The 26,513-nt window shown below is 43.2% G+C and overlaps 1 protein-coding gene across 1 annotated transcript; it reads right to left on the bottom strand.

Annotated features, from left to right (window-relative positions):
* On the bottom strand, positions 1–23,620 carry Pou2af1 (POU class 2 homeobox associating factor 1). The gene is made up of 5 exons (XM_020178095.2): positions 23,449–23,620; positions 5,454–5,584; positions 4,879–4,921; positions 4,531–4,796; positions 1–2,070 (listed from the first exon to the last, which is right to left on the bottom strand). The coding sequence occupies exons 1-5, from the start codon at positions 23,462–23,464 to the stop codon at positions 1,756–1,758; spliced, it is 771 nt and encodes a 256-aa protein (XP_020033684.1). The 5' UTR covers positions 23,465–23,620; the 3' UTR covers positions 1–1,755.
* Positions 23,621–26,513: the final 2,893 nt, after the last annotated feature.

Below are 26,513 nucleotides of genomic sequence, written 5' to 3'. Positions count from 1 at the left end.
AAAGTTCTATAAATCTTTATTGAAAATGTTTCCTTTTTAGCAGAATAACCCAGGAAGAAACCCTGGTGAACTACAACACAGATATTGGACCTCAAGATAAGAAGGGAGAAAGACACCATTTCAATCCTAGCAAATTCACAAAGTACTTTATTTCTTTGCTAGTTTTTGCCAACTTTTTTTTTTTTTTGAGGCTAGTTTTTGCCTCCTTTGTGGAGGCTGCTTCTGTATCTTCTCAAATCCTCAAGGTGTTAGATAATCTTGCATAATGTTTTTATGGGAAACAAGGCTTAAGTGAAACAGGACTCAGACCTCCCCTTCTCCCTTGCCTGCTCACCATAACTACTAACAGAGATACAATTTATCGCCTAAGACACTGTCATAAGCTTTAAGTGAATCAGAATAATTCAAGATACATGTACTGGGATTTTAGGCAGACACTGAGACATTTGGATTGAAATAAACACAGAGAAGAAAAAAAAATTTTAATGTGTCAAAGAAGCTGTCATTTCCCAGAAAATCTATTACTTTTATGTGGATTCCACAACTGAAGTGTCTTCCTTGTGATAACCATGGAATCATTAGCAGACGATGAGCCAGTTCCCAAAGCCCTCACCCACAATCAGGAGCTGAGCACCCGGGCAATAATTGCTCTCAGTCCCCTGAAAATCTGCCATTTCTCTGGTAAGAATAAAATAAAATTTGAAACGAAACCTAATGGTAATTGTGATTGAGGCTCTAGAAAGTCTCAGGAAGGATGGTGCTTGGAGGGAAGAGGCCCTAGCTTCACGTAACAGTGGCTTAGGGAGATTTGAAATGTTAAAGCAGCCCACATCATACACTCAGCAAGTACCTCCTTCCTGTTACCCTTCAGGGATCACGGCGGAGGGTCTAGAGGGAACAGAAATGGCCAAAAACATCACCCAACCTATTTCTAACAGCTCGGCTTTGGAAGTATTCTCAAAAATCGCTGCAAAACCACCTCTTAAGCCAACAGTTTTCCTGTGATTATGTCCTTCTTAGGAACAAAGTAAGCTGGAGCTAAATCATTCCTTAGCCTTCCTCCTCTCCCCATAAAGCCCGAAGCCTCCTCCTCCATGCCCTCTCCAACCACAGACACACATGCACATGTTCCCATCCCTCCCATGTCCCTCCCTTCTGTCACTAACCTTGGTTCCTTCCCCAACCCCCAACCCAACCCTTGAGACTGCTGCCCAGACCTGAAATCTGGCCAAGACTGAGAACAGCAAACAAAGAGCAACTGTGAGAACTGACAGCTCAAGGACACTGGCATCAGGTCTGCCCTTGGCCACTTCACTAGGGAGTAGGTGGCAGCACTAGTTTTCCTGTGGGCACCCATACACTTCAAAATGACAGCGGGCATAACCTAGACCTAGGACAGTTCCACAGTACTGCTGCTAACTGCACTGGAGAACAGGGGTTCTCTGAGGAATGAGATGTGAGAGCAACTTGTCAACACTTGGCATAAAATAGTACTGCTAATATCCCTGTAATTCCCTCCCCATAAGGAAGAAAACTGGAAAGAAGAAAGAAATAAAGAAAAGGGGAAGGAGGAAAGATAGGAGGAGAAGGAGAGGAGGAGGGAAGAAGGGAAGAAGGAAGGGAGGGAGAAAAGACTCCAATTGTAGTTTGGGGTAGAAAGTATAGCTATGAGATGACGCCTCCAACAAATATGAATCAGGGCTTCATTCTAGGCTCCTTTTAAAATCCCAGTTTCAGGGACAATGACTCTCAGCCCTAAAAACCCTCCACAGAGAGGGTGTGGTTGAGCTCATATGCATTGCTCCCCTCTTCCTCCAAAAGCAGCTTGTCAATGGCCAGGGAACTGATGGCTCTCCTGGGGTCATCCATGTCCTGGAGGACTGGCTCAGGGATAGAGATGGGGAGCTGGACAAACTGAGGCCCAGGCAGGGTTGGGGCTGGAGACTGGTACTGCAGGGTGGAGGTGGGCAGCGTAGAAAGGGGTTGAGGCCACGGGAAATAGGTGAGGGGAGCCTGGTGCTCTGGACCCTCCAGCTGGGTTCCCACTGTGGGTGCGGCAGCACTTCTTGTCTGTATGGGGAAACATAGGACCAAGGGTTAGTAGGCCTGGGATACCCACCTGCCCATCCCTGCCTCGTGGGAGTCTTTAGTTCCCCCTCAACTCTGTCCTTCCCTAGTTTTTCATTTCATGGGGCTCCACCTCCTCCTACTCAAAGACACCCTCAAGGGAAAACCAGACAAACCTCAACTGTGTCCCTCATTTGTCACTTCCTAGCTACATGTCCTAACTCATGCTACTGCCCAACTTGGAAGCCTCATCTTTCTCACCTATAAAATGGGATATGAATAGAAATGAAGTGATGGGGCCGAGCAAATAGGATTTTCCAGATTTCATTGAATATAAATTATATACTGGTGATTTCAGAGATCTTAAAAATGTGAAAAATATATGCATCCTAAACTCACTCTCTCTTTCTTTCTCTCCCCCTCTCTCTCTCTCTCTCTCTCTCTCTCTCTCTCTCTCTCTCTCTCTCTCTCTCTCTCTCTCTCTCTGTACCAGAGTTTGAATTCAGGGCCTCATACTTTACTAGGCAAGTACTCTGCCACTTGAGCCATGCCTCCACCCCAATATGTACATCTTAAGTCTATGAAAATCCATGTTAAATGTCACAGCCTAGTAGCTGTATCTCAAAGATGGCTGCTGTCCTTTCCAGACACAAAGGAAGTCCTGGCTCCACTCAGCAGCTCTGGTATCTTGACGTTTCCATGGACCAGCACCAACCATCACCTCCCAGTCTTCTGGTGGTAACTATCACAGGGAAGCTGAGCCATCAAGCCAGTCAGAGAGGCAGGCCCTGGACTCTTCGTAGTCTTTCACAGTTGAGGAAAGCAGAGGAGGTTCTCACATGGATTGATGTGAAGCAAGCCAAAATTCTCTCCCTTCTGTCTCTATCTCCTTTGTCATCTCTGCCCAGTTGCTACTATGTCTTAAGAGTATATCATTAGAGTCATTGAGGGCAGAACCTTTTTCAACCTCCCAGGGATCTTGTTACAATACAGATTCTGGTCCAAGATGTGTGGAGTGGGTCTGGGATTCTGTATGCCTAACCAAATCTCAGGGGATGCCTATGTGGCTGGTCCAAAGACCACAGTTTGAATAGCAAGGCTTTAGGATGTTTTTTCATTGAATGATGGAGCAGGGGGTCCTACCATCCAGGCTGTGTGCACATCCCACCACCTCCTTTCTTTCTTTCTAATGTGACCACCCCTCCCCCGACCCAGGGTGCTGAAGCTGGGAAAGCTTGAATATCTGTATAATTCAAAACTCCAAATGGAAATCCTTCATTTTTGAGTGCTCAGCCTATACAACTGCAACTTGTATGGTTCCTTGCTCAGGGGTAGAATTACATTAAACCAGATCCTCACAGGTCTTATCTCTGCAGATCAAGAGTGCTAACTGGTAGCTCAGGCCAGCTTTGATGAGTTACTTTATAAAATGGCAAAACAAATAAATTATTTCTTAATAAATATGGTTTGTTTGATACACAAAACCTTTCAAAGCAGAAGTGGGAATGATCAAAGAGAATAAATAATGAAAAGAATCCTCAGTAATGGAATGACTGGGAACCACTGTGTCCTCCACCCCAGGCCCCTGAGATGGAAATGAGCTGCCTAGGGAATGTGTTGTATTAACTACTTCCTACCCACAGTTGTCAAGATCCTAAAATTGGTTTGTGGACCTTGGTTAACATGGCTGACTGACTTTGATATGATGATAACAACTAACATTTATTGAGTGCTTTCTGTATACCAGAAACTGTGCTAAGTGCAGTTCCGTATGCATTAGCTCATTTGATCCTAGCAATCTTGCAATCTTGTTAGTATTTACATTTTGCATGAAGACCCTGAGACTCAGAGAGGTCAAATGAGTAAACCCAGGGACACATGGCTAGGAAGGAAAGGGTGGAGATTTGAACACAGGCAATCTGAATCTAGAGATAGAACTAAATATATATATATATATATATATATATATATATACATCCTACAGGTAGATCTGAATCAAAACTAATTTTCTAAAAAGTTCTATCACCTTTTGCTCAGCCTTGAAATCTTCTAACAATTTCCATGGCTAAGTGAACAATCACTCCCTAAGTTATCTTAATTGAAAGGAAAAGCTGGCCCTGGCCAGAGAATCCACCTGGTACCCTATTCACTAAAAATTTCAATTCATTATCACTTAGACCCACTGCTTACAGAGTGGCTAGGAAGATTCAATCAAAGAGGCAGGAATCCTTCCCAAACCCCAGGAACATAAAGTATGGCAAAACAGGCATAAGATATTTTTGTGAAAGGTATTTAAGGTCAGTGGAAATAGGAAAAGGTCTCCCTAGAGAATGCAGTGGACTTAGATGACCCAATAATCCTGGAAACCAATAGCAAGGAAAATTAAGGGTCATAGAGTCAGTCCTGCCTGTAAGAGGGTGCCATCAGCATGGATGGATGCAGCGCTGCTTTTGTGTTACATACCGTGACATTAGTGATGAGTGGCGGAGAGGCATAAGTCAGCACTGAGGACGGCCCCACAACTGTGTAGCTGGGGCACACAGGCTGCACATACATGTCAGCTGAGTAGGGGCAGCTGACGGCTTCATGAGACACATACTCAGTATAGGGCGTCCATGGGGCCAGGGGCTGGAGGGTGGCTGGGGCAGGTTGAGAGAGCCAGCCAGCACATAGGGCCCCCTCCTCTGTCACTGTAGAAGCAGAGACCTCCATGTCCAGGCAGGAAGGACCTGTGGGGAAAAGGAAATTACAGAAGTGAAGGTCCCACAGAAGAGGGGCCTGGAGGAGACAAGGACTGCCGGGAGCTCTTACCTACTGTGGTGTAGGTCGCCAGGGGCTGGTGGGGCAGCACCACCTAGAGGGAAGAGAAGACCAGGACCTGTGCTTAGCCATCTCCAGCAAGGCCACTGCAGGGAATTCCCAGGGGCCCCAGGATAGGGGAACCTGGAGAAGAATCTCCCTTGTTAAAACAAAACACCCCACCTTCACCCCAAACCATCTCCAACTGCATTTTTTGAGGGATTTGTGTTTCCATTTAGCAAGAAGTCTGTGAACTTGGGGCACTGTAGTCTTCCTCTTCCCAGAGAGAAGCCCAACTCACTTCAGGGTGTGTGTCATCACTCCCTCAGGCCTTGACAGGGGCTTTGTTCAGTGGGCCATGCAAGACAGCCTCAATCTCCCTTATCCTACTCCAAACAACCACCAACTTGTTGTAGGCCAAGTCCGTCATCTTCTGTAGCATCACCGGGTAGCTTGCTGCCTTTGTGCCCCATGGGTGTCTCATGGTGCAAGGAAGTATACTCGAGCCTGATCCTTCTCGCCACCCTCACCATCCCATTCACATGCACACACATGCACACACACACAGTGACCACAGCAGCCCTCACCGCAGTAGGTGGGACGGTCGCCCCGCTGCTGGCATGGCCACGCTTCCTTCTCAGCAGCTCTTTCACTGGCTCCTTCACTCGGACACCTTGGTATGGCCGGGGTGGCGCTGGGGCTTGCTCTGGAGCTGTGGCTGTGAAAAGCAATGTCACTGGAGCCCACGGTCCCTCTCAGTCAGGTCCCCCAACCCCAAATGCTTGTTTTCTCTAGGATCTCTGCTTGAACACAGGGTAAACCATGAAGCTTCCTAGAGTGTATTTCCTGGTATTGTCCCTCTTCCTGCCTCCAAACCTTCTGTGACTCCCCTACACCCAGATGATTAAGACATCTGTTTAGAATTAGAAGGGCTTCACAATTGGATCCAAGCTCATTTTTCTGAGCACTTTGCATGCTGACCCCTACATAAACTCTGACTCCTGCTAGAAGGCCTATGTGTACTGCTCTCTGTGGTCCTGCCTGCCCCATATCCCCACCTTCACTTGCTATTTCTCCAAAACAGAATTCTCCCTCAATTTTTTCCTCCCCGTAACACCTGGAATTTCTACATCCACAACTTCTCCAGCCCTTCCAGACCTATCAGTATTCAAATAGGTGGCAGTAGAAGATGACAGTAAGAGCAGGGACTCTGAGTCAGATGGTACATGTCTCAAATCCTGCTCCTGCCACAACCTAACTATATGATCCTAAGCAAGTTACTAAACCTCTCTGGGCCCCTTAATCTGTGATTTCTTATCAAGGGAATGTTGTGAGGAACCACCTGAGCAGCAAATTAGAAGTAAAGTGTATTTGTCATAGAACATCAGGTACAGAGTAAGCATTCAGCAAATTTTGGGGTGGGGTGAGTTATGGTATTTGGTTTGGTTTGTTGCTGTGGATAGAACCTATGGCCTCACACATGTTAGGCAAGTGTTCTGCCCCTGAACTACACCTCCAGCCCCATTCAACACATTTTCAGCCTGCTCTGTAATAATTAGTTATCCTCTTTGTTGTAAATCTCTAATGTCCCCAACTAGATTGTGAACATCTAAGGTGAGATATTGCACCTTATTTCTCTCTGTCTTCCCAAGTGACATGTCCATAATAAGCTCAGGGAGTAGTTATTTGTTAATTAATCAATTGAGTGATTCTTTAAAAAAAAAAATGTGCTGCCCCTCCTCTCTCCTTGACCTGGAGAATGAATGAGCTAAAGCAAGTGACTCCCAGGTTCTTGGCAATTCCAGGACATGGAACAAATACCCAATGCTGACCCATGTGTTCTGGGGCCAGACAGTGTCAACCTGGCCACTAAGAAAAGGTTTCCTTTCCCTCAAAAACCAAGAAACCAAAGCACCTCCCAAAATGTGAGGCGGAGCACAGGGCTCTTCCTGGCCTGAGGGATCACACCAAAAGCAGGTGGCCTGAGCCCTTAGAGGGCATGACTAGGTCTAGGTCCCCCAGGACTGGAGAGAACCACTGGCCCTTAGGACTCACACGGAGAGCCTGTTATCATCCACTGATAAGGGCTCCAGAGACCCAGGCTCTGAATCAAAACTCCGGAAACATAGGTATCTGTGAAACCCGGATCCGTAGTGCGGCCTTGGCTGAAGTTTGCTTAGTAAATACCCAGCTGATAACGTCCCAAGCCTGACTCTGCACCAAGCTTCCCTTGGACTCTCAGCACCAGCATGGCCTTCGCTGGAGGCCCAGCAAGCAGAGAAGCTTGGTTATAGTCAGTGAGAGGAGGGCAGTGAGCCCCTGGAGCAGATGGTATGGGCAAGGACCCCAGCATCTTCAGGCTTCAGTCCTGTCTGCCAGGGTCCTTCACCTGACCACTAGCAGAGCCAACCAGAGAGTGATACAAAATATAAAGGTGCCCTGGGCCCTGCTCCCAGGGAATCGATCCTGGGGATCTCATGTAGGGTTGCAAGTCAGTATGGATAAAGATTCCTCAGCAATCCCAAAGACGAGCTGAGATTAGGAGCACTGATAATTCATCCCTGATTGAACACTAGAACCTCCTCGTAATCCCAGTAGGAGTTATCCAAATTTTAACTTCTATCATAACAAGGACCCTCTACTGGCATTCATTCATTCTCTCAAATGTTGCAGGGCTCTAGGATTGATGCAGCTTCTCTGCCCATGTAGGTCTTGCAGCCCAGCTAGGAAGGCCAGCAATAAAAGTTACCAATAAAATGAATACCACAATCTGTGCAGTGCAGGCTGATATGAGTGCCTAGCAGGCGGAGCCAACATAGTACTGTGCTGGGGGACACCATCTTTGTTCTAAGCAGCAATAACATTGTACTTGAGAGCCAAAAAAAAAAACATCTATCTGCAAAATCTGGGTCGTCATTGCTGGTAGAAAATGCTCAGATTTATTTAATGACTCTGAGCCTCAATTTGCTCATCTGTAATGGGATAACAGCTCTTCCTTCACACAACTGTGAGGATTAACTAAAATAATACCTGGGAAGTTCCAAAGGCCAGATCCGCATATGGCAGACACCCCACATATGTTGTTTTTCTTCCCTCCCCTCCATCCACTTCCACTTTCCTTTGGAGAGTGATAATGTTGGAAAGCTCTTCCTCCTACTGAACCTGCCTTAAGGTTACAAGCACCATAAATATGGTCCTTTCATTACCTTGTAATGCAACTCGCAATTCATAATCTATTTACAGCTTTCACATCTATAAAGTAAAGATCACAATGGTGAGTGTATTGTAGGGGAATTTGCAGATTACATGTAAGTGCTTACTACAGAGCTTGCCATAGGTAAGCATTTAGTGCATGTGAGCTAATGTGAGTGGCAGTTCTATTTCCTGTGCATCTTATTCCTAGACAGCCCTGAATGTCCTATACCTTCAGCCATTTCTCAATGGCATGTTTTCAACCACCCCCCAAACTTCACTGCTGCACAAGCTTCCCACATCCCTGTATGCTAGGCAATGCCAAGTGCTACCCACGGAGCCCCACGTGAGACCTGATGTGGCAGACAGAGGAGCTTCTACCTCTTCTCTATTCTGCTCACTCCTCAAGGTCTTCTCCGGCCACATCAGCTTTCTTCAAAGCCATATCACTCAATCTGTGTTTGTCTCCAGTACAGTTTCCTACTATTCCTTAGTCACAAAGTACAACCTGAAGCACTGTGCACACCTGGAAGCAATGTGGGGCATGGAGTTGTGGGGGGAGGGGCGGGTATGAGCACTGTGGTCAAGGAAAGGCTCAATCCCATATGCACACACCTCAGTCCAGATCAGACACAGATACAGGGCTCATCCCACTCTAGTTTGCATGTGCACTTCTGAGGAAGGACTCAGAGGTCACTTGGTCCCAACCCTCCCAGGAAGTGGTCACACCACATACTTGGTTGGAAAGAGAACTGGGAACTTCCAGGATCTTGACAAGTAAGGGTTTCCTGCCTCCTATTGTTGTTAAATGAATGAACAAAGAGGACTGTGAACGGAGGGCATCGCCCTCAAATGTCTGGATTTCCTTGGAACCTACAATATCAACAGATGTGCCCTGGCACAGCAGAGCATATGCAGAACAATTTCTAAGTCCCCACCTCTTCCTATTGCAGCCAAAAACCCCCACAGCTTCCAAGGTCCCCTGGGATATTGTGTCCACAGCCAGCTGCCAAGAAATCCTGTAACTGACTCCATGTGAGCCGGCAAGAGTGAGGATACTTCCGAGAGTTTCTTTTCAAAGTGCCCATGAACTCTCAGCATCCAAAGCCTCAGGACAATTCCCAAGGGGCCCAAGAGCCAAATGTGCTTGCAAGTTTCAATGCCTTTCCCGCCAATCTATGTGAAGCAAGCATGGACATTTCTAATTCCACAGTTAACACTGTGCACTCAACCCCCACCACCATAAGAACTGAGTCCAAAATACAAAGCTGGAAGAGGAAGTTTGTCTGAAATCATGATTGCCTCACCTTGGGTCTGCTGGATCCCTGAATTGAGCTAACTTTAAAACAACTGAACTGAAAAATTAAAAGAAATGTTTACAAATTATTAAAATAATTTCTCAAAATAATAATTTAAAAGAGTCCCTGAAGAAAATAAAACAGGAGATTGAAAATCATAATGCACAGCAGAAAAGATGAAAGCCCAATTTCCCAAAGTAGAGTTGACTGGAGATTTCCATAGCCACCTGGCCAAATTGCAGCTCCAGGGTAGCACGCCTTTAGAGCCTGAAGCTTTCTCACCATTTAGCCTGTGATCTGAGGTCCTGTAAGTCTCCGTGAGCATCCAGGTGTCCATTATAGGGAAAAAAATCTGTCCATCTAAACATGAACTTCTGGCCCTCACTGGGCCAAAAGCTAAGAAGTTCACCATACTGCTTCTTTTCCATACTACTAGACATCAGTTGCCAATGGCGTTTAAGGAAGAGGGGGAAAACTCATTTACTGCAAAACCCATAAATTGGGCCCCAATGAAGGCTTCCCTTTACCAAAATGAGCAATGAAAAAAATCTAAAAGTATAAAAAGTCAGCACAGGATATTTCAGTTCCCCCTGCCACATACCCAGACGTGCTCTGCATCACAAAAATAAGAGTCTGCAGCTGCTGTTCCACTGGAGGGTGCAGAGATGACAGATGTAAGCCGACAGGTCATCTCACGCAATACCCTGGCTGCAAACAGGCAATAGTGCTCACTCTGCACCAGTCTACGGAACCATAGGATTCCGCTGATTTAAATGAGCATGGTGTTCCAGTTCCTTGATGAAAGTACAATAAAATATCACAGACAAAATATGCAAAATCATCTACACTTGGTTACTTAATAACCCCATGCCACCCACATTCATGCCACAATGTAGATGCTACTCAGCTAAGGAGGCAGGTCACCAGTAATTTCTCTTCTAAGGTGGCTTTAAAAGAGTCCATGTTATACAGGCATTCATTCCCTACAACAGCCTCCTAGGCACTCTTGAGAGAAGACCCTTCTCCAAGCCAGTGGTTTTTTGAGATTTCCCATGAGCCACCAGGCCGGGTAGCAGATTAGACAATAGTTAAGAGCACTACTCTAAGCACTGGCTGGAAACTAAGATAAGCCTGTATTTCCATCACGGGGAAAGCAGAGAGCAGAAACCCTTTCAATCCATCTTGACAGTCTTGCCAACTTAAGAGTTCTTTCACAACTGATTGAGCCTCAAAGCTTGCAACCACACAGGCCATTTTGAAAGATAAAAACCACCTAACCCACAAGGACACATGTATGACATACTATCAGTTACAACTATTAATGATTCCAGATAACTACTGTACCTATTATCTTTAAATGCTGATTTTTGGGCATTATTAAAAAGAAAAAAGACTCACAAATAATTTTCCCTTTACTTGTAGCAAAACCGAAAATGAACTGAGAAGTAAGAATTCAAACTTAGGGCTAACAAACTTGCCCTAGCTCCTAATTGAAAATGGAAATGTAAAGGACCTTTTGTGTTCATGGCTTGAGCTAGCTAAACTCTTTGGGAAAACATGAGCTCAGGTCAGCTACAGGATTAACACATCTTTAATTGAAACTCCTGCAGGTGCTCTGCTTAGGGTGAAGGTCTGAGTCAAAGTTTTCAAGTTTGTTCTTTTCATTTATGGACAATGGCTGATTTTTTTTCAAACAGGAAGCAAGATTTTGGTCTTTGGCCAAAGGTTGGACTTGACAGCCACAGAAAGGCTTTCCCACCCAATTTATACTAGATTGTAGTTTCCTTTTTCTTTTTTTATTTTAATGTAAGCCAACAAAGAGATCCCAAATACATGTAAATGTGGACTTTCTATTCACTAATGTCTGCACTGAGGGGACCCTGCAGCAGGAACTGTAAACATGTCACTCATATATCTAGCAATCTAGATAACACTCAAGGCAGAGAATAGACATGGGTCAGGGCAGGAGCACCCATGTGACTTTACAAAAGTTGTTCAGAAGATACAAAGGAAAAAAATGGAACATCGACTGAATTATGATTCTATGTTGCTTATCAAGCTGCTGGAGCAGCCTAGTAGTAAGTGGTAATGTTGTGGAGACTAGGATGTCTCTCAGGGGATTGCAAAGATGACAGCTGACCCTGGCGTGGTCAGAGAAGGGGAGGGAAGATTTAGTGACCTTTCTCCTCCCCGTATCCCCAGTCCAAGAGACACATTCTCTCCCATTAGTCCTGCTGGGTTCATTCATGAACCACAGGCAGGTCCACTGGGAAAAGTTCAAGGAGGGCCATGGTCCCTTAGAAGCTCCTTAGATAGACCTAGGGAGGATGAAAGGACCTAGAGAGAACAGCTCTGATAAAGAGAGACCAGGAAGGGATCCTCAAATATTTCTGGTGCCCCAAAACAAAGGGAAAGTGACCACTGTTTAAAGGAAGCCATAGCCAGCAGGGGTTCCTCTCAAGTTAATGTTAGCTATAAATAAAAAGCCCACTTACCTGCAGCCTATCCTTGCCCACTAAGCTTCTGCCTGAGGGATTTCTATCCAAAGGCCTTGGGATTACCTGGATTATTCCCAAAGTTCTAGGTATCCCATCCCATGACTTCAGGTGGGATCATTCAAAGGTCTCAAATGTGAGAGACTTCTGTGTGGTGGCAGTCCTCTGACTCTTCCCTCACAAGCACCATCCTCCGGGCATCCTTTTCTTAGGTTCTCTCCACACCTTCTACTCGCCCTGTCCACTCTCCCTCCAAACACCCTGCACAACAAACAGAACCTGGAAGGCTGTTGGATCCACCTCTTCTTTATGGAGACTGGGTAAGTTGAATGAATGGGTGACAAAGGTCCATGTGTTTTTTGGTTACAGCCTTAACTCCCAGGAACTCTGAAATAATCACATTTGCATGACGTTCTGTGGCTCACAGAGCCTTTGACACAAATGATTTCATGGGAGGTCTCATCACAACCTCTGAAACAGGGAGGAGAGGTATTCTGCTCCTCTGTTCTTTTACTGATGAGGAAGGTGAGTCTCAGAGATGTTCAGTGACTTGGCCAAGGACTATGCTTGTAAGTAATGGTGTCATCAACCAAACCTAGGACCTTTGAATCTAAGCACAATCCATTTCTGCCTCATCACTTGCCTCTCTCTGCCTAGGCAAATCCCATTTCTCTGGGTGGCACTAGAGGTTAGTCATCAAATGGTCCCTGGGGCAGTCCTAACTTTCCTTCCTCCAATAGGAGTGTGACTTGGATTCCTGCAATCCGGTGTCCCTTGACTGCCATTTTCCCCAAGAAATGGTGTTTCCCAGTGGAGAGAGAAAAGAATCCTCCATAAGAAACTTACCAGCAGTCTGTTCACGTGAGGTGTGATGGGAACTGAGAGACTCAAACAATTCCCCACAAAGTTTTATTTTTGGTATTTTTCGACTGAAATGACAGCAAATAGGTCCACCTGAGAAACCAGCTGCAGCTGCCTGCCTTTTACAGAAACCGAGGTCACCAGAGCAGAAAGGGTTCCCATCTCCAGTACCACATGTCCCAAGAAGCCCCTGGTAGGCCATTCACTGAACAAGCAGTTACTGAATGGATCAGATGAGGTACCTGCCCTCAGAGAGTTTTCAGTCTCCCCCAGTGGGATATACAAACTTTAATCAAATAGTTGCATAAACAAATCTAGAATTATAAGCTGTAACAGAGCTGTATCTGCTTCACTATTGAGGTGGATCTGGTTTGTTTGGCTGGTTTCCACCTCCACCTGATTCAGTAAGGCTTGAATGAGCAGCAAGCTGGGGCCCTCTGTCTCTAGGGACTATAAAAAGAGGAGGGCAAGGGATATGACTATTCACTCTCCAACGCAGAAAGACTGGTCAGGGGTCAGAGGCTCAGGCCACACCAGGAGTGTGAGTTTCTTTCATCCAAGACACTCAAAGTAACAGGCTCTGGATGACCCCTCAGGATGTCTCACCAGCTGGTCGACCCTATCTTGGTTTGAATTCTAAGATGGAAATCAGCTGGCTTCCGGGGTGCTCTATTGACTCTCAAGTGTCACCTTCTGAGATTCAAATTTTCAGTGGCTTTTGGGTCACTGAAATGTAAGGATGGACCTATTTCAATTAGAAGGGGAAGATGTACCCAATGAAACCCTAAAATCCTCGACATGAAGAAAGCAGTGTGGTATAGTTTGACCCAGGCAGACCAAGTTTGGAAAGCCTTCTACATTGCTAATCAAGTGTGTGATCTGTGACAAGTCACTTCTTGTTTCTCCACCTATAAAATGATAATAATAATATCCATCTCAAAATGTTATTATGAAGATTGTATGAAATTGACACAAACACCTGATATATTTGTGTGCTCAGCAAATGGCTATTTCTCCATTGGTCTCAGCCAACGATCTATGGCTCATCTCTCACCAGAAAAGTAGCCTTGTTACAGTCACTGAAATTTGCCCTCATCTTGCTGCACATTGATATTGAATGTCTGAGCATACTCGGGGCCTTCTGCTACCTGTGAAGCCTGTCTCACCCTGCCTTCTTCATGCTCTTATAAGTCATTATTTAGGTACCTAGGTCTGATGTCCGTAAGGATAGTCCTGTTTAGGAGAAAAGAAGGTCAAGGAGGGAGAGGAACTGGTCAAAGACTTCACTCGCAGACAAAAATCTTGATCAGGAAACACCAGAGTTCTGGCATTGGCCTTCTGTAAAAATATTGCCCTCTGAACAAACTTCCTTCTTCAGCAGCCACCAGAGGATTAAGTTTGTGGATAGTTCAGATTTTTCAAAGAACGCCTCCAAGAATAAACACCTTGGATATTTTTGAGTGACAGCAATTAGGTGGCACACAGAGTAAGACCACATGCCCCTATCCTGACCACAGATGCTCCCCTTAAGGAACCTGAATGCAACTCCAAAAGGCCAGGACCCAGCCATGGCTGAGGCTGTGCTATAGATATTCATCCAATAGAGAAGAATAGAAACCTATAAGTGCATATCACATATGCAAGAAATGTGGCCATGTTCAGGGTGTGGCAGGGTGTGGCATACATCTCTAGAATATAGTGCTCAGAGAAGGGAGTTTTACAACCTGTTAAAGCAATACAGGTCCCTGGCTGACACATGAGGCATTGTCTCAGCTTTATTGAGAGCAGAAGACATCAAAGGGGGAAAGAAAGGGTCTAACCTGAGGGTGCCTGATCAGTAGTCCCACATCAAGCAAGAGAGTCCACCCATCCCAGTGCCCACCTAAATTCTATAGTAAAAACAGAACTACTGGAAGGGATGGAGCAGGAGAGAGGGATGTCTTTCCTTATTACATAAAATTCTGAATTCAGAAATGCCAGTCTGATCTAGGACAAGAAAAAATCTGTGGTTAGGCATCTAGAGGTCCTAACCTTGTTTCTTGATTTAAGCAATATCTAATTTTAGATTTTCTCTTTAATTTTTCTTTTAATTTTTTATTAGTATAATTATACAAAGGGATATCATTGTGATATTTACATACATGCATATAATGTGCTTTGATCAAATTCACGCCATCTATGTCACTCTTTCTTAATCCTCCCATCCATCCTTTAGTTTTTATTAGACTTGATTATGCTATTTTCATACACATATATAAAATGTACTTTGATCATATTCACCCCCCCCATCACCTTCACTTTCCCCTTCCTCAGTCTGCTATCTCCCTGCTTAACAGTCCACCCTTTACAATTATGTATCATTATTATTATTAGGCCTCGATTCCACGTATGAGTAAAAACATTCAATATTTGTCTTTCCGAGTTTGCCTTATCTCACTCACCATGATGATCTCCAGTTCCATCCATTTTAATTTTGGCTTTTCAAGACCAAAGAGATAAAGAAAGAAACTTTTCTTGAGACTTTAAGTAAGGGCCACTCCCTTGCAAGAAAGACTCTTTATACCTGTAGTTCTAATGGTGGACTCATGATAAGAGACATAACTGCCAGTCAAGATAAGTTTTTTGGGGAATTCTCAGATTTACTAACCAAGATCCCTCATGATGTGGGGGGAATTCCCTTATAAATAACACTGGAGAAAAGAAGCACTTATTAGAATATCAAGTTCAGGAAGATGTCACTAGGTCAATTTTGGAGGACTTTTCCTCTCTCCTTATTTACAAGAAACAAAGACACATGATCCCTTCACAGGAAGCTTCCCGAAGCATTCTGAAAACCACTACAGCATGCTTCCCAGGGACTGTATCCAAGAAGCTATTGCCAGCTATCAGGGATCTTGCTGAATGGACTGAAGGATTCATTGGGTCATGGTGGCCAACTATGACCTGAAGAACCCTAGAATATATTTATGGTGCCTACAGGTGCCCAGAGAGACGGAGCCAGAGAAGTCAGGAAGTCTGGACATTTCCTCCCAAACTGCTGCTTTTTTGCTTTTATATTGGGGTTCTGCAGTAGATTTAGTTTTAATAAGAGGATTATGACAAAAATTTGTGTACATTAGCCTAGATATCCTTCGATTTTCCTCCTAGTAGATGCTTCTATATCTCCCAGAATCTAAGCAAAGAGCCTTATTGTTACCATAAGAAGGGGACTAAAGTATAAAGGAGAAAAATAGATGGGATGAACCAATTTGAGCCATAATACATATATACATGGAAATGCCACAATGAAACACTCTGTATAGCAAACAAAATATCTTGTTTTTACAAAAATGAAGAACAGGGTGGCAAAACAGGTCCTGTCTGGGGTGTTGGTACCAGTGGGAGGATATAAGGAAGGGTGTAGGAGGCTGAAGATGGTGGAAATATTGTGTACATATGTACATAAATGGAAAAATGAGACCTGTTGAAACTATTCTAGGAATAGTGCGAGAGGGAATAAAGGAGAATGGTGGAAGGGGTGAATTCAACTATGATTTAGTCTAAGAACTTGTGTAAATGTCACATTGTACCCCCAGTACAACAATAATAAAAAATGAAATAACAAAAAAAGACAAAATATAACACCACTTGAGGAGAAAAGGAGCCTGACTATTATCTGTTCTTTATAGTCTACATTCATACCATATATTTTATGAACTCTTCCCTGATTCCATCTTCCCCTCCCTTCTGCTGAAGATAATTTATTGCACTAATTTCTCTAGATGGAAATAGTTCCATTATTTGATGTATGCGTATATGGGTACATGCATGCATGGAATGATGAATAAGTGGTTGATTTTCTTTTTACACCTTTCTTTCCTGAATCAATGTGTCTTTTATTCAACAGCAACACTTGCTCTATTTTCAACTCTTCTGCCCCTCTTCTTTGCTTTTCTTAATCTCAATATTTCTCAATCCTAGAAAGTTTTAACAATCTTTATTCCCTTCCTCTCTTTCAGTTAAATTTATGGCTCTTTCTAGTGAATTAGAAAGTAATTCACCTTTCCTTAAGGGTGGCCAAATTCTTATTGGTCCCAACACCTTGTTTAAGAATGATTCTGGTTTATAGTTCTTTGGCTACCAGCTCTTCCCAGAAAGTAGTGCTAATGAAACCATTACTAAGAAAAGGAGGCAGCACGTGGTTGTTTCGGTTTTCGGTATCATTAGTGCTATTTCTTGCATATTTCAAGTGTCATTCTCCTCATAACTAGTTTATAAACACCTCAGTCCAATCCTGTGAATTAAAAAACAAACACAAGATTGCCAGTTAGCATAAACCTTACTACCACCCTACTTTACAAAGGTGGTAGGGAAGTCATGGCCAAGTTGGTCACAGAATGGCCAGGTTAACCACCAGAATGATCATGAACTCCAGTATTAATTTCAAGACCGTGAATATGTGCCCTGTCATTTCATAAGAAATGGAGAACTCGAAGACCATACACATTGTAATCTATAATCAGTCTGCATAAGCTTTGTCCTCGAGATAAAGCGAGATAAAATGGAAAAATAATAATAGCAACTACTATTTATTGGGTGTTTACTTCATGCCTAACACAGTAGTAAACGGCTACCACAACTCTGGGGAGGAAAAAACACATCCTTGCTCTAACTAAGGAGATGGGACATGCCAGTACTGCACAACCAGTCAGGCAAAAATCTAAGACTCAAACTCAGATCCAGAAACTAATCTTTAAATTACTAAAAGCAAACAGAGATGTCCCTCTCTCATATAAAGCCCTAATCATTATATCTTGTTCTCAACACCCCACTTACACACACACACACACACACACACACACACACACACACACGAAGCACAGCCTGACTTTTCCAAAGATTAGAAAGTTCAGAAAGAAGGAAGTGCCAAGGCTAAAGCCTTGAGCAGAGGGAAAGCTGCTACACAATGCTTTCCATTACAACTGTCCAGCAAGCAGATGGGCTGGATTCTTTGGAGTAAACCCTAGGTCCCTCTGTGAGCCTTCCATTGTGGCCAACATATCTGCAAAAGGCCAGTAGGAAAAGTACTTGTTTTCTTCAATGTGTAAGCTGAAACACAAGTTAAACACATCAAAAATGAAGTTCTCAAGGTCAGAAGCACTCCATATTGCCATTGGCCTTTATCTAATACAGAAGGTCTGAGCTTTCACCAAGAGCTCCTTACTAAGCCATGAGAGAGAGACAGGGTCCATGGCAGGGACACAGGATAGCTTAGTCAATCAATACGTGGGCTCTGGTGTAGATAAATTCTGCTGTGTGACTGAGCCTCTAACATAATCTTTAAGCTCAGTTTCCTCAACTTTGAAAAAGACCTTACCACAGAGCCCATGCCATGGAGTTTTTATGAGGATTAAATGAAATAATATGTTCAAAGTATGGCAAAGACCGGCAGTTATCACATGCAACATGTGCATTCTCTCTTTTTTAACAGTCCTGGCATTATGAAGGGGTGCAATGTGCCCAGCTAAACAATTATGCTCTTCTCTCTTGCAGAGAGGAGTATCCATGAGATGTCAAAAAAGATTGGAGGGACAGTGGTAGAGCAGCATAATTTTTTCGCATCTCCCTTTTCTCCTTCTTTAAAGATGTGATGAAGATCACAGATGTGGTGACTAGAGTTATGATGATGTCTATGAAAAAACCTTAAGGACAAAAGCTATATGCCAAGGACAGAAGACCAAAAAGACAGAAGGAGCCTGGGATATTTTGGACTCCACTCCATGGAGTCCTGAATAGCCTCCTAAGAACTTCTATTTATATGAATGTACACTATTGTTTTATTTAGATCTCTAATATGTCAAGTCTCTTCACTAGCACCCAAATGTAATCCAAATTGATCCAGCAGAGCATTTGATACACAGCATGGCACCAAGTAAGTACATATCTCCCCAAAGTCCCTACTTTTCACTATTTGAAGGATGGAGCATGGCCTTCTCATACTAGTATACAGACTAAAAGGTACATTAGAATCCATTGGTTTCAATCTCCAAGTTGGAATTCTTGACCTTAACTGAACATGTGAATCACCCAAAAAAGTATTTGAAAATGCCACTGCCCAAAATTTAACCAGAAACTCTGGGTTAGGACCCAGACATCATTGTTCCATAAATCTCCCCAGGCATTACAATGTATAGCAAAGGTTGAAAAGGACTACTCTAATGCAAGAATCCTTTCTATTAAATGAAGGACTCTTGATCTAAAATATATTTGATAAGCACTTAGGAGAAATCAACTATTAGAACTTGAAAAAGAAGTTCAACCAAGTTCAGTTTCCTTGTCCTAAGTCAGGAAAAGCCTAGTTCCAGTTCATCTGAGACTGATGAACTGATGGCTGAGCAAAGGTTCCAAAACCTGATTATCTATAGATTGGAAAGTAGAGTCCATGTCTCTTGTGTACAATAATGCCCCTGATCACAGTGTCATACAACTAAGACAAGAGGGCTTCAGAAAATCCCCTCTCATCCAAGCCAGACTTACTCTTGCCAAGCATTGTTTATCAAAAATGAGAAAATCAGAGAGTTCCTAAGCATTTCAGAAAGGTAAAAATTAAGGTAATGGTCAAAATCAATCAGCCAAACTTTAGTTGGCTCAGAATGAGAAATTGGTGGATATTTTCCTTTAGTCAGAAAAATTAACTTTTTTACGAAAAAGCTTATGCACTTACTTTGTAATGGAAAAGTTAAAAGCATACATGACAGGACTTCTTAATGAATCAAATGTTTGGACATTTGGTGAACAAGTATAGACAACTTTGATTCTTTTTGTTCCTCACAAAAAAACAGATTTACAAGTGTGAATTTGAAGAGAGCTTTCAAAGTGTCTGACTCAGTAACTTTTTGGGTGTAGAGAGAACAAATTTATCATTTTTCTTTAGTAAACACAGACAGGAGGCGGTAACATATTCACCTTGAAAATCATCTCTTTCACTAATTAAATCTGCATACTTGGTAGATGTCCCATATTCCACCTGCAGAAGGTGCCTGTGAATTTGTCTTCTTTGACTTCTACTTCTCTGTAACAGCAAGATCCATTGAATCAACAGACAGACTTAGTAAGCAGAGGTGTTTATTAGGCTCACTAAATAAGCAAAGGCTGTAACAGAGCAGAAATATCAGAGGTTGTCCACAGATAAATTAATTCTTGTTTGTGTGTCTGAATTTATGCAAGAGATTCCAAGGTTCCAAAAATTATATGTATATCACACATTTTTTTTCCTTCTCTTTAACTGCCTAAAAATGATTCCTATTCAGTGAAACCCTAGGGTAAATCCTAAGACCAGAATTCTATAGTATGAGAAACTTGACACCCTAATTTATGTTTGCTAAACATAAACATTGTTCAAATTGTCTGAAAGCAAAGTCACATTTGTGTCATAATACTTTGACAATAACTTTTTTCTGCTCCTAAGGTGCCTCCCTGGGCAGTATAGTAAAGGCATACCAAGGCCAAGTCCGTGGGACACGAAACACCCAGCCAATTCAAAGAAAATCAATTAACCTGTTTTTCTTTATCATGTAGCTCAAGGAACAACAATAAAATGTAGTTATCCAAATCATTCTCTTTCTAACAGGGGTGTCAAGTTCATTACATGCAATTCCATCACTTTTAAGGAAGATGTTCAATCGAATCAATTTTTGGTATCGAACAAATTACTTAATGAATTGGCTTTAAACTTTATCTACCATTATGTTGACACTGTACAAGCCCAGGATAGTAAGTAACCTGAGGAACTGAATGCCTAAAGTATCAACCAAATCACATAACAATACAGGTCAGCAATAAGCCAATTAATAATTATTTTAGGCTTCATGTGCCATAACAGTCTCTGTCAAAACCACTCAGCTCTGTCCTTATGACAAAAGTAGCCTAGACAACATGCAAATGAATAGACACGGCCCTGTTCCAATAAAACTTTATTTATAAAAACAGGCAGTACACCTGATTTGACCCATGAGTCATATTTGCAGACTCCTGTTTCAGACCACTGGAAAATGTTGCTAGATCTATCCCCAGAGAATATTTTCATTGGAGTTATTTAACTATTCTAATCAAAATATATAAAAGGATAGACTGGAAGGAATTTGGCATAACCCAGCGGGGCTTATGGAAGTGTCCAGAAGGGAAGATACTATCTTACTGCTTACCAAGGAACTGAACAGCACCTAACCAACATTCTCCACGTTAGTTCTCACAGTAAGGAAGGCAGCAGAATCCCTATTTTCCAGATTTTGAAGAATGTGAAAAGGTGAAACAACTCAGTTGCAGAACCAACTGTCAAGACCAACCCTGTCTCGCTGTTTCTACTGCACTGTTATTTGTTGGGATAGATGTTAGTTCTCGCCTACGTGGGACCAGGAAGACTGAGTGCAGAACCCAGGGAAAGAATCTGCAGGTGGAGCCACTTCTGTATCCAACTGGCCGGTCAAGCAAACTTCAAATCCATGGCTGGGACCTGAAGATTTCCACTTCTCTGTGCCAGCAGTTCAACTTTGTCATGCAATTCTCTGATCTTAACCAAGCCCGTGTTCACATTCATTCCACAAACCAGTGTCAAGGGCCAGGTAGGGAGGAGGCCACACTTACTAAGTCAATGTTTTCTTAACCCTTTCCAGAGCCCAGGGTACAGTCATTTCAGCTCATGCCTTGAGGGTGTTTTCTGAAAAAAGAAAGTGCCTTTTCAGCACTCTTGGTGTCTGATTTCAAACCCTGCCCTTCCATCGGGTGATTCTAAGTGGGTTGATTATGCCGCCCTGTTTTTACTGGTTTTCCCACAGGGTTTAGTCACCCCGGTGCCTTGAGTACCACAGAATTGGGTCCAGGGTAAGGGAATAGGTCTGGTGTGCAGAGTCTTTCTTAATTTTTTTTAAGGCTCCAGAGGACTATTACAGAGAACTTTGATGTGTGCTCATCTGATCATGTGGAAACATCCACCCTAGTTATTCCACTACGAGTTTATAACATGGACTCCCTTATGATGGGGTTTTGCTGTACCTGGCTGGCCCCTGGGGTATCAGACAGAAGTATTCCCTCAAACAACCACTTCTTAAAAACTAAACAATTTATCACTTCAGAGGCATGAGAAGAAAATGTCGTGCATACTGAAGAATAAGAACGTGGTAGCTTATATATTCAGGGAAGCAACCCATGTCTCAGATGCTGATGCAGAATCAGAACAGTTAGTGGCATTTTGGTGGCACCATGTTTACTAAGGACAGCTTTGTGGAATAGGATTATTTCTTATCCCTGTTTTAAATAAGAGAACCCTAAGAATTAAAAGGGGGCTCACACAAAACCCAAATGATTCAGCACGGGGCATATGGTTGCTTAGACCCCACCAGCAAAGACATGAAGTCCCTCCTGCTGTCATCTGCATAGCACTGCCAATGGTGATAGCTGTCATTGCTCCCAGAAAGATGGGGTCTTGCTCCGTCCTCCTTCTGGTAGGAGTATCACACCATCCAATCTGGAATACTCCTAATTATTTTAAAAGACCATAGCTATCAAGCCCTAATTAAAGTTCAGTTATTTTTATTTTAAAAATGCATCTTGCTAGTATCCATGATGGGACTTCTTAACCTGAGAAAATTTTTAATCATTCTCTTGAGTCACACATTAACAAGCTTGATTCCAGAGAATTTACACACACACACACACACACACACACACACAGAAAAGAAAACAATGAATTGGTGACATTGTGATTGTAAGTTACATTTAATCAATGAAGTTGTGTTTTCAGTTCTATTTCTTATCAAATAAATACTTCTTTGATTTATCTGTTTTCTATAAATCTGCATTCTCTTATGTTAAATTTGCTTGAGATAGGGTATACCTGAACTTATCAAAAGGCATTTGAAAGAAATTAAGCCCCTTAAAAAGAAACATAGGTCAACTTTTGATACTACTTCTTGCTTGAGGAAGTCTGGAACTGAGCCCTAATGAGTTTCAACTCTCATGAGACCACTGAGTTGACTTTGTTTACCTCATGAAAGGAATGTTGTAGATCATGGCTATATCACTTCAATTACTAATAACACAAGTCTCCGTTTGATCTACAGAATGGAAAATAAAGTTCACAGTTGTTCCATTCAACTCCAGGGATAAAAACCAAGGTCAAAGATAAATCTGCTGCCCCTTTGAAGCAGGATATACAACCTACCTTGCCACAAAATGGGAAAAAGAGCTACAAGAGGCAAGAAAGCAAAGCAGCGAAGACATGGTTCACACAACCAGATTTCCACCCCATCCCAACACATCCACAGAAACAAATCACCTCCTGCAGAAGACTAAGCAACTCAGCTACAAACAGGCCCACGGCTTGCACAACAGGCTGTCTATAAAAATAAAGCCCTGTGTGTTCCCCTCCCAGCCCCAAACCCATATCGTAGTTGGCTTCTGTCTTGTGAATCATAAACTGCCCTTTGTTCACCACAGTGATTCATGCACAGGATGGAGATGTGATGAGCCTTGGGACACTAGTTCGTTCCCCTCCAGCCTGGAAAGTCAGCATCACCTCTGACAGGTGGGTTTCTCCACCAGGCTCCATCTCGCCCACTTCGCCCCTCCCACCTCCCTCGGCTTGGAACCCATGCCCTAAGTCCCCATCACCCGGCAGCTCCCCGATTCCTGGGCAACCCAAGCTCTCCAGGCCCTGCCTCTGCTTACTTGGCTCTGACAGCCGCAGCCAAACCACTTACGTTTTTGCCAGAGCATGGCCTGTGACAGGATGTGACCTTTTCTCTTTGAAGCAGACAGTTTGGCTTCTTTAATGTGAGACCTGGGTGTGCTTCCTCCAGTGGAGCCACCGCTTGCTCTGAGGCTGTTTCCTGGGCTTTTTAAAGGCCTGAGTTCCCGCTGCGTGGGGCTGCGTCATCACATCCTCCCACCCCAGGCACGGGGCGCGTTTTCTTCAGCAACCCTGCCTGTCACCCCACTGTGTGCGCCCTCAGAGGCCCCCCAGCTGCAGAGTGCTTCATGCTTCATGCATGGAGCCAGCCAGCTGGGACTAACAACCACACAGCACAGGAGGCCATGACCATTCACACACAGCCACTGAGGGTATGGCTGTCAGGGTGTGTATGAGTGCAAATGGTGCAAGTACCACGTCAAGTCTTGGACCTCCTCCCACAGTGAGGACCCCCAAAAGACCCTCTGAAAAACACTGGGAGTTCTCTGGTGCTCATACAGGGCTCCACACCACCAGAACACAGGGAAGACTCAGACCACCATGGGCGCCTGCTCAACAGGAAATGCAATTCCCAGGGGTCACTGATTCTTAACAAGGGAGGAAACACCTGTCCTTCCTTCAAGCCTCACTAAACAACCTCCTCATTCTTTTAATACTGCTTTTCTGTTTATTCCACTTTGAAATTCAGTGACCCCTCCCCTCGTCCCAGTCCCCACCAAAATGGCAAGGCTTAATTTTGCTTAAATATGGGGTTTGCTGATTCTGATGGTTGATATGGCCACAGAGAAAAGGGCCAACTAACTCAGAGAAGAAAGGAGAAGACATTCCTGCTCGTTAAATGGAACTGGTTTCTCAAAGGGGACTTGTTGGTGCAGTAGAAACTGGGTCTCTCTCCTAATGTCTCCACCTGATTAACAAGAAACCTCTCCAAGAAGAAGTTGTAGTGAGTTTATAGTGTCTAAGGCCATGGGCTCCTTCCCAGTTTGGAAGCCTTCTGCCGCTGTATATGTGAAGCCCAAATGCTGAGTTCCAGTGACCCAATCAGTTGGGGTCAAGACCATGACCATATGGCTATGACCCCAGATAAGGCAAGCCTGGGACCTTGCTGCTCTGCCCCCCAAACACCCTCAAAGATATCTTGTACATCCTGCTCTTCTCCAGTTTAAGAAGCTTTCACCTTCTCTATTCAGTCACAGAGCTGAGCCACACAATCAAGCCCTTGCCTTCCTCTCCAGCTGCATCTCCCACTGCCCTTCTTCCACTGACTGCCAGTACCCTTTACACACCACTGGGCATCCATGCAACTTCCTATTTAACCTTGCTGTCCTCCTCATCTGAAAATCACCTCTTCATTTATAAAGGTCCAGCTTTTTGTTGGTGAAAGCACTTTGTCTCTTAGCTAAATGATGGTAAATTATTGCCTGACTCTGTAGGTCCCTCAGAGAGTTTTCATCTTTGTCACTCAAGTGCCTCACTCAGGATCTATTGTATGCTGATCCCCCCACCACCTCCTATAAAAGTTCTTCAGTGAAGTTATGAATTACTATCTCTAATGGGTTGTTGGATTGAGGACAGTTCTTGAGGAGGAATGTTCACAGCAGCAATTCATTCTAAAGACAGAGAAGCCTATCTCCTGGTTGAGTTACGAGCCCTTACCCAAAGCCTCTGAACTTCAGGATAATAGGGGGCCCATGCTACAGAGGCCGCATGCCACAGCCAGGCCTGGTGCATCACAAGGCCTTGGGACTATTAGAGAAGTTTCCTCTGGTAATACTGGCACATCCAGGCCTGGCTTAGCTCCTAGAGACATAGGTTTCCCTCAAAGCATTGCCACTCACTGGCTGTGTCTTCTTAAACAAATCACATAACTCTTCTAGTCTCTGTTTCCACGTTTATAAAATGAACACGTGGTTCTCTAAATGTCTCATAGATTTTTAGGAGGATATGAACCCTGTTTGGGGCCTCTTTCACATTGCTCGTATTTTAGTTATCTGTCTCATTCAGCCCAAGTCCATGAAATTATGAAAGTTTTCTTATTCATCTCTGTTTCTCCCCACAGGCCTTACACAACAATTTGCATGAAGTAATAATAATGATAATAACTACTTACTGTGCATTATGTTAAGCCTAATATACATTAATCTAGTCTATATATAACTAAGTGAGAAAACTTCGTCTGATTGTTCCAAGAAACAAAGGCTTAGGAAATTTAATTTGCCCAATGTCACAAGAATATTAGGTGATATGCTAGGTGTCAGACTCACGTTCATCTGACAAGACCCAGAGTTCTAAGTAATTATACTAACAGATCTTGATTAAGTTCGAATCAGTGAAAGCCAAATGTCTGTTTATTCTTAGTAATAATGGATCACTATCATTAAAACCTTGAGCAGATTATTTGAGGTTTATATCCTCTGGGATAAATTCCTGTTCTCTGGAAAAGAGGAGAGAGAGAACCCAGAGGCTCGCCAATGAATCAGATTTTGTATATCAGCAGAGACAGTCAAATAATAGAAGTAAAGAAAAACTAACACCTGAACACACGATAATGGAGTTTTAAAACAACTAACACTGAGAAAAAGAGTATACTAACAGCTAAGGACCAAGAATTATAATTATAGTACACTTCACAGCAAAACTAGATTGCACACAATGAAGAAACATTTTCAAAACATTGAGGAAAGAGAACATTGAACCTGTAACTTTAAATCCAGCCAAACTGTCATCCAAATATATCCTCAGACCTACAAGGCCTTACATTAAAATTGCTTTTAGAGGAAGTATTCAAATTAAAAGGGCTACCTAGGAGAATGCTTTAAGAAATACCAGAACAAAAGTTCATCAAGTACTTGGCTCAAGTTTATTACAGGAATTTTCTAAAAACTGGAAACAGAAAATTCAATAAAAAAGCCCAGAAAAAAATATCTAAAAAAATATCAACATGCTTGCACAAGTGTCCAGGGGACATCTACATTATATTTGATTTAATCGTATGATATGTGGCTCTAGAGGAAATCAAAGGGATAGTTAATCACACTAAAGTTTTTGTTATATAAAGAAGACAAAATGTTGTCA

Source organism: Castor canadensis, chromosome 2 (assembly GCF_047511655.1).
Source record: "Castor canadensis chromosome 2, mCasCan1.hap1v2, whole genome shotgun sequence".
NCBI lineage: Eukaryota > Metazoa > Chordata > Mammalia > Rodentia > Castoridae > Castor > Castor canadensis.
The sequence above is the reverse complement of the archived record's forward strand: the minus strand, read 5'-3'. Positions and strand labels throughout refer to the sequence as shown.

Excerpts from the sequence above, each read along its gene's own strand:
- Pou2af1 (XM_020178095.2), bottom strand. Across the intron at positions 4,797-4,878 it reads GGCGACCTACACCACAGTAG|GTCCTTCCTGCCTGGACATG; the intron begins GTAAGAGCTCCC and ends TTTTCCCCACAG. Across the intron at positions 2,071-4,530 it reads CACTCATCACTAATGTCACG|ACAAGAAGTGCTGCCGCACC; the intron begins GTATGTAACACA and ends TTCCCCATACAG.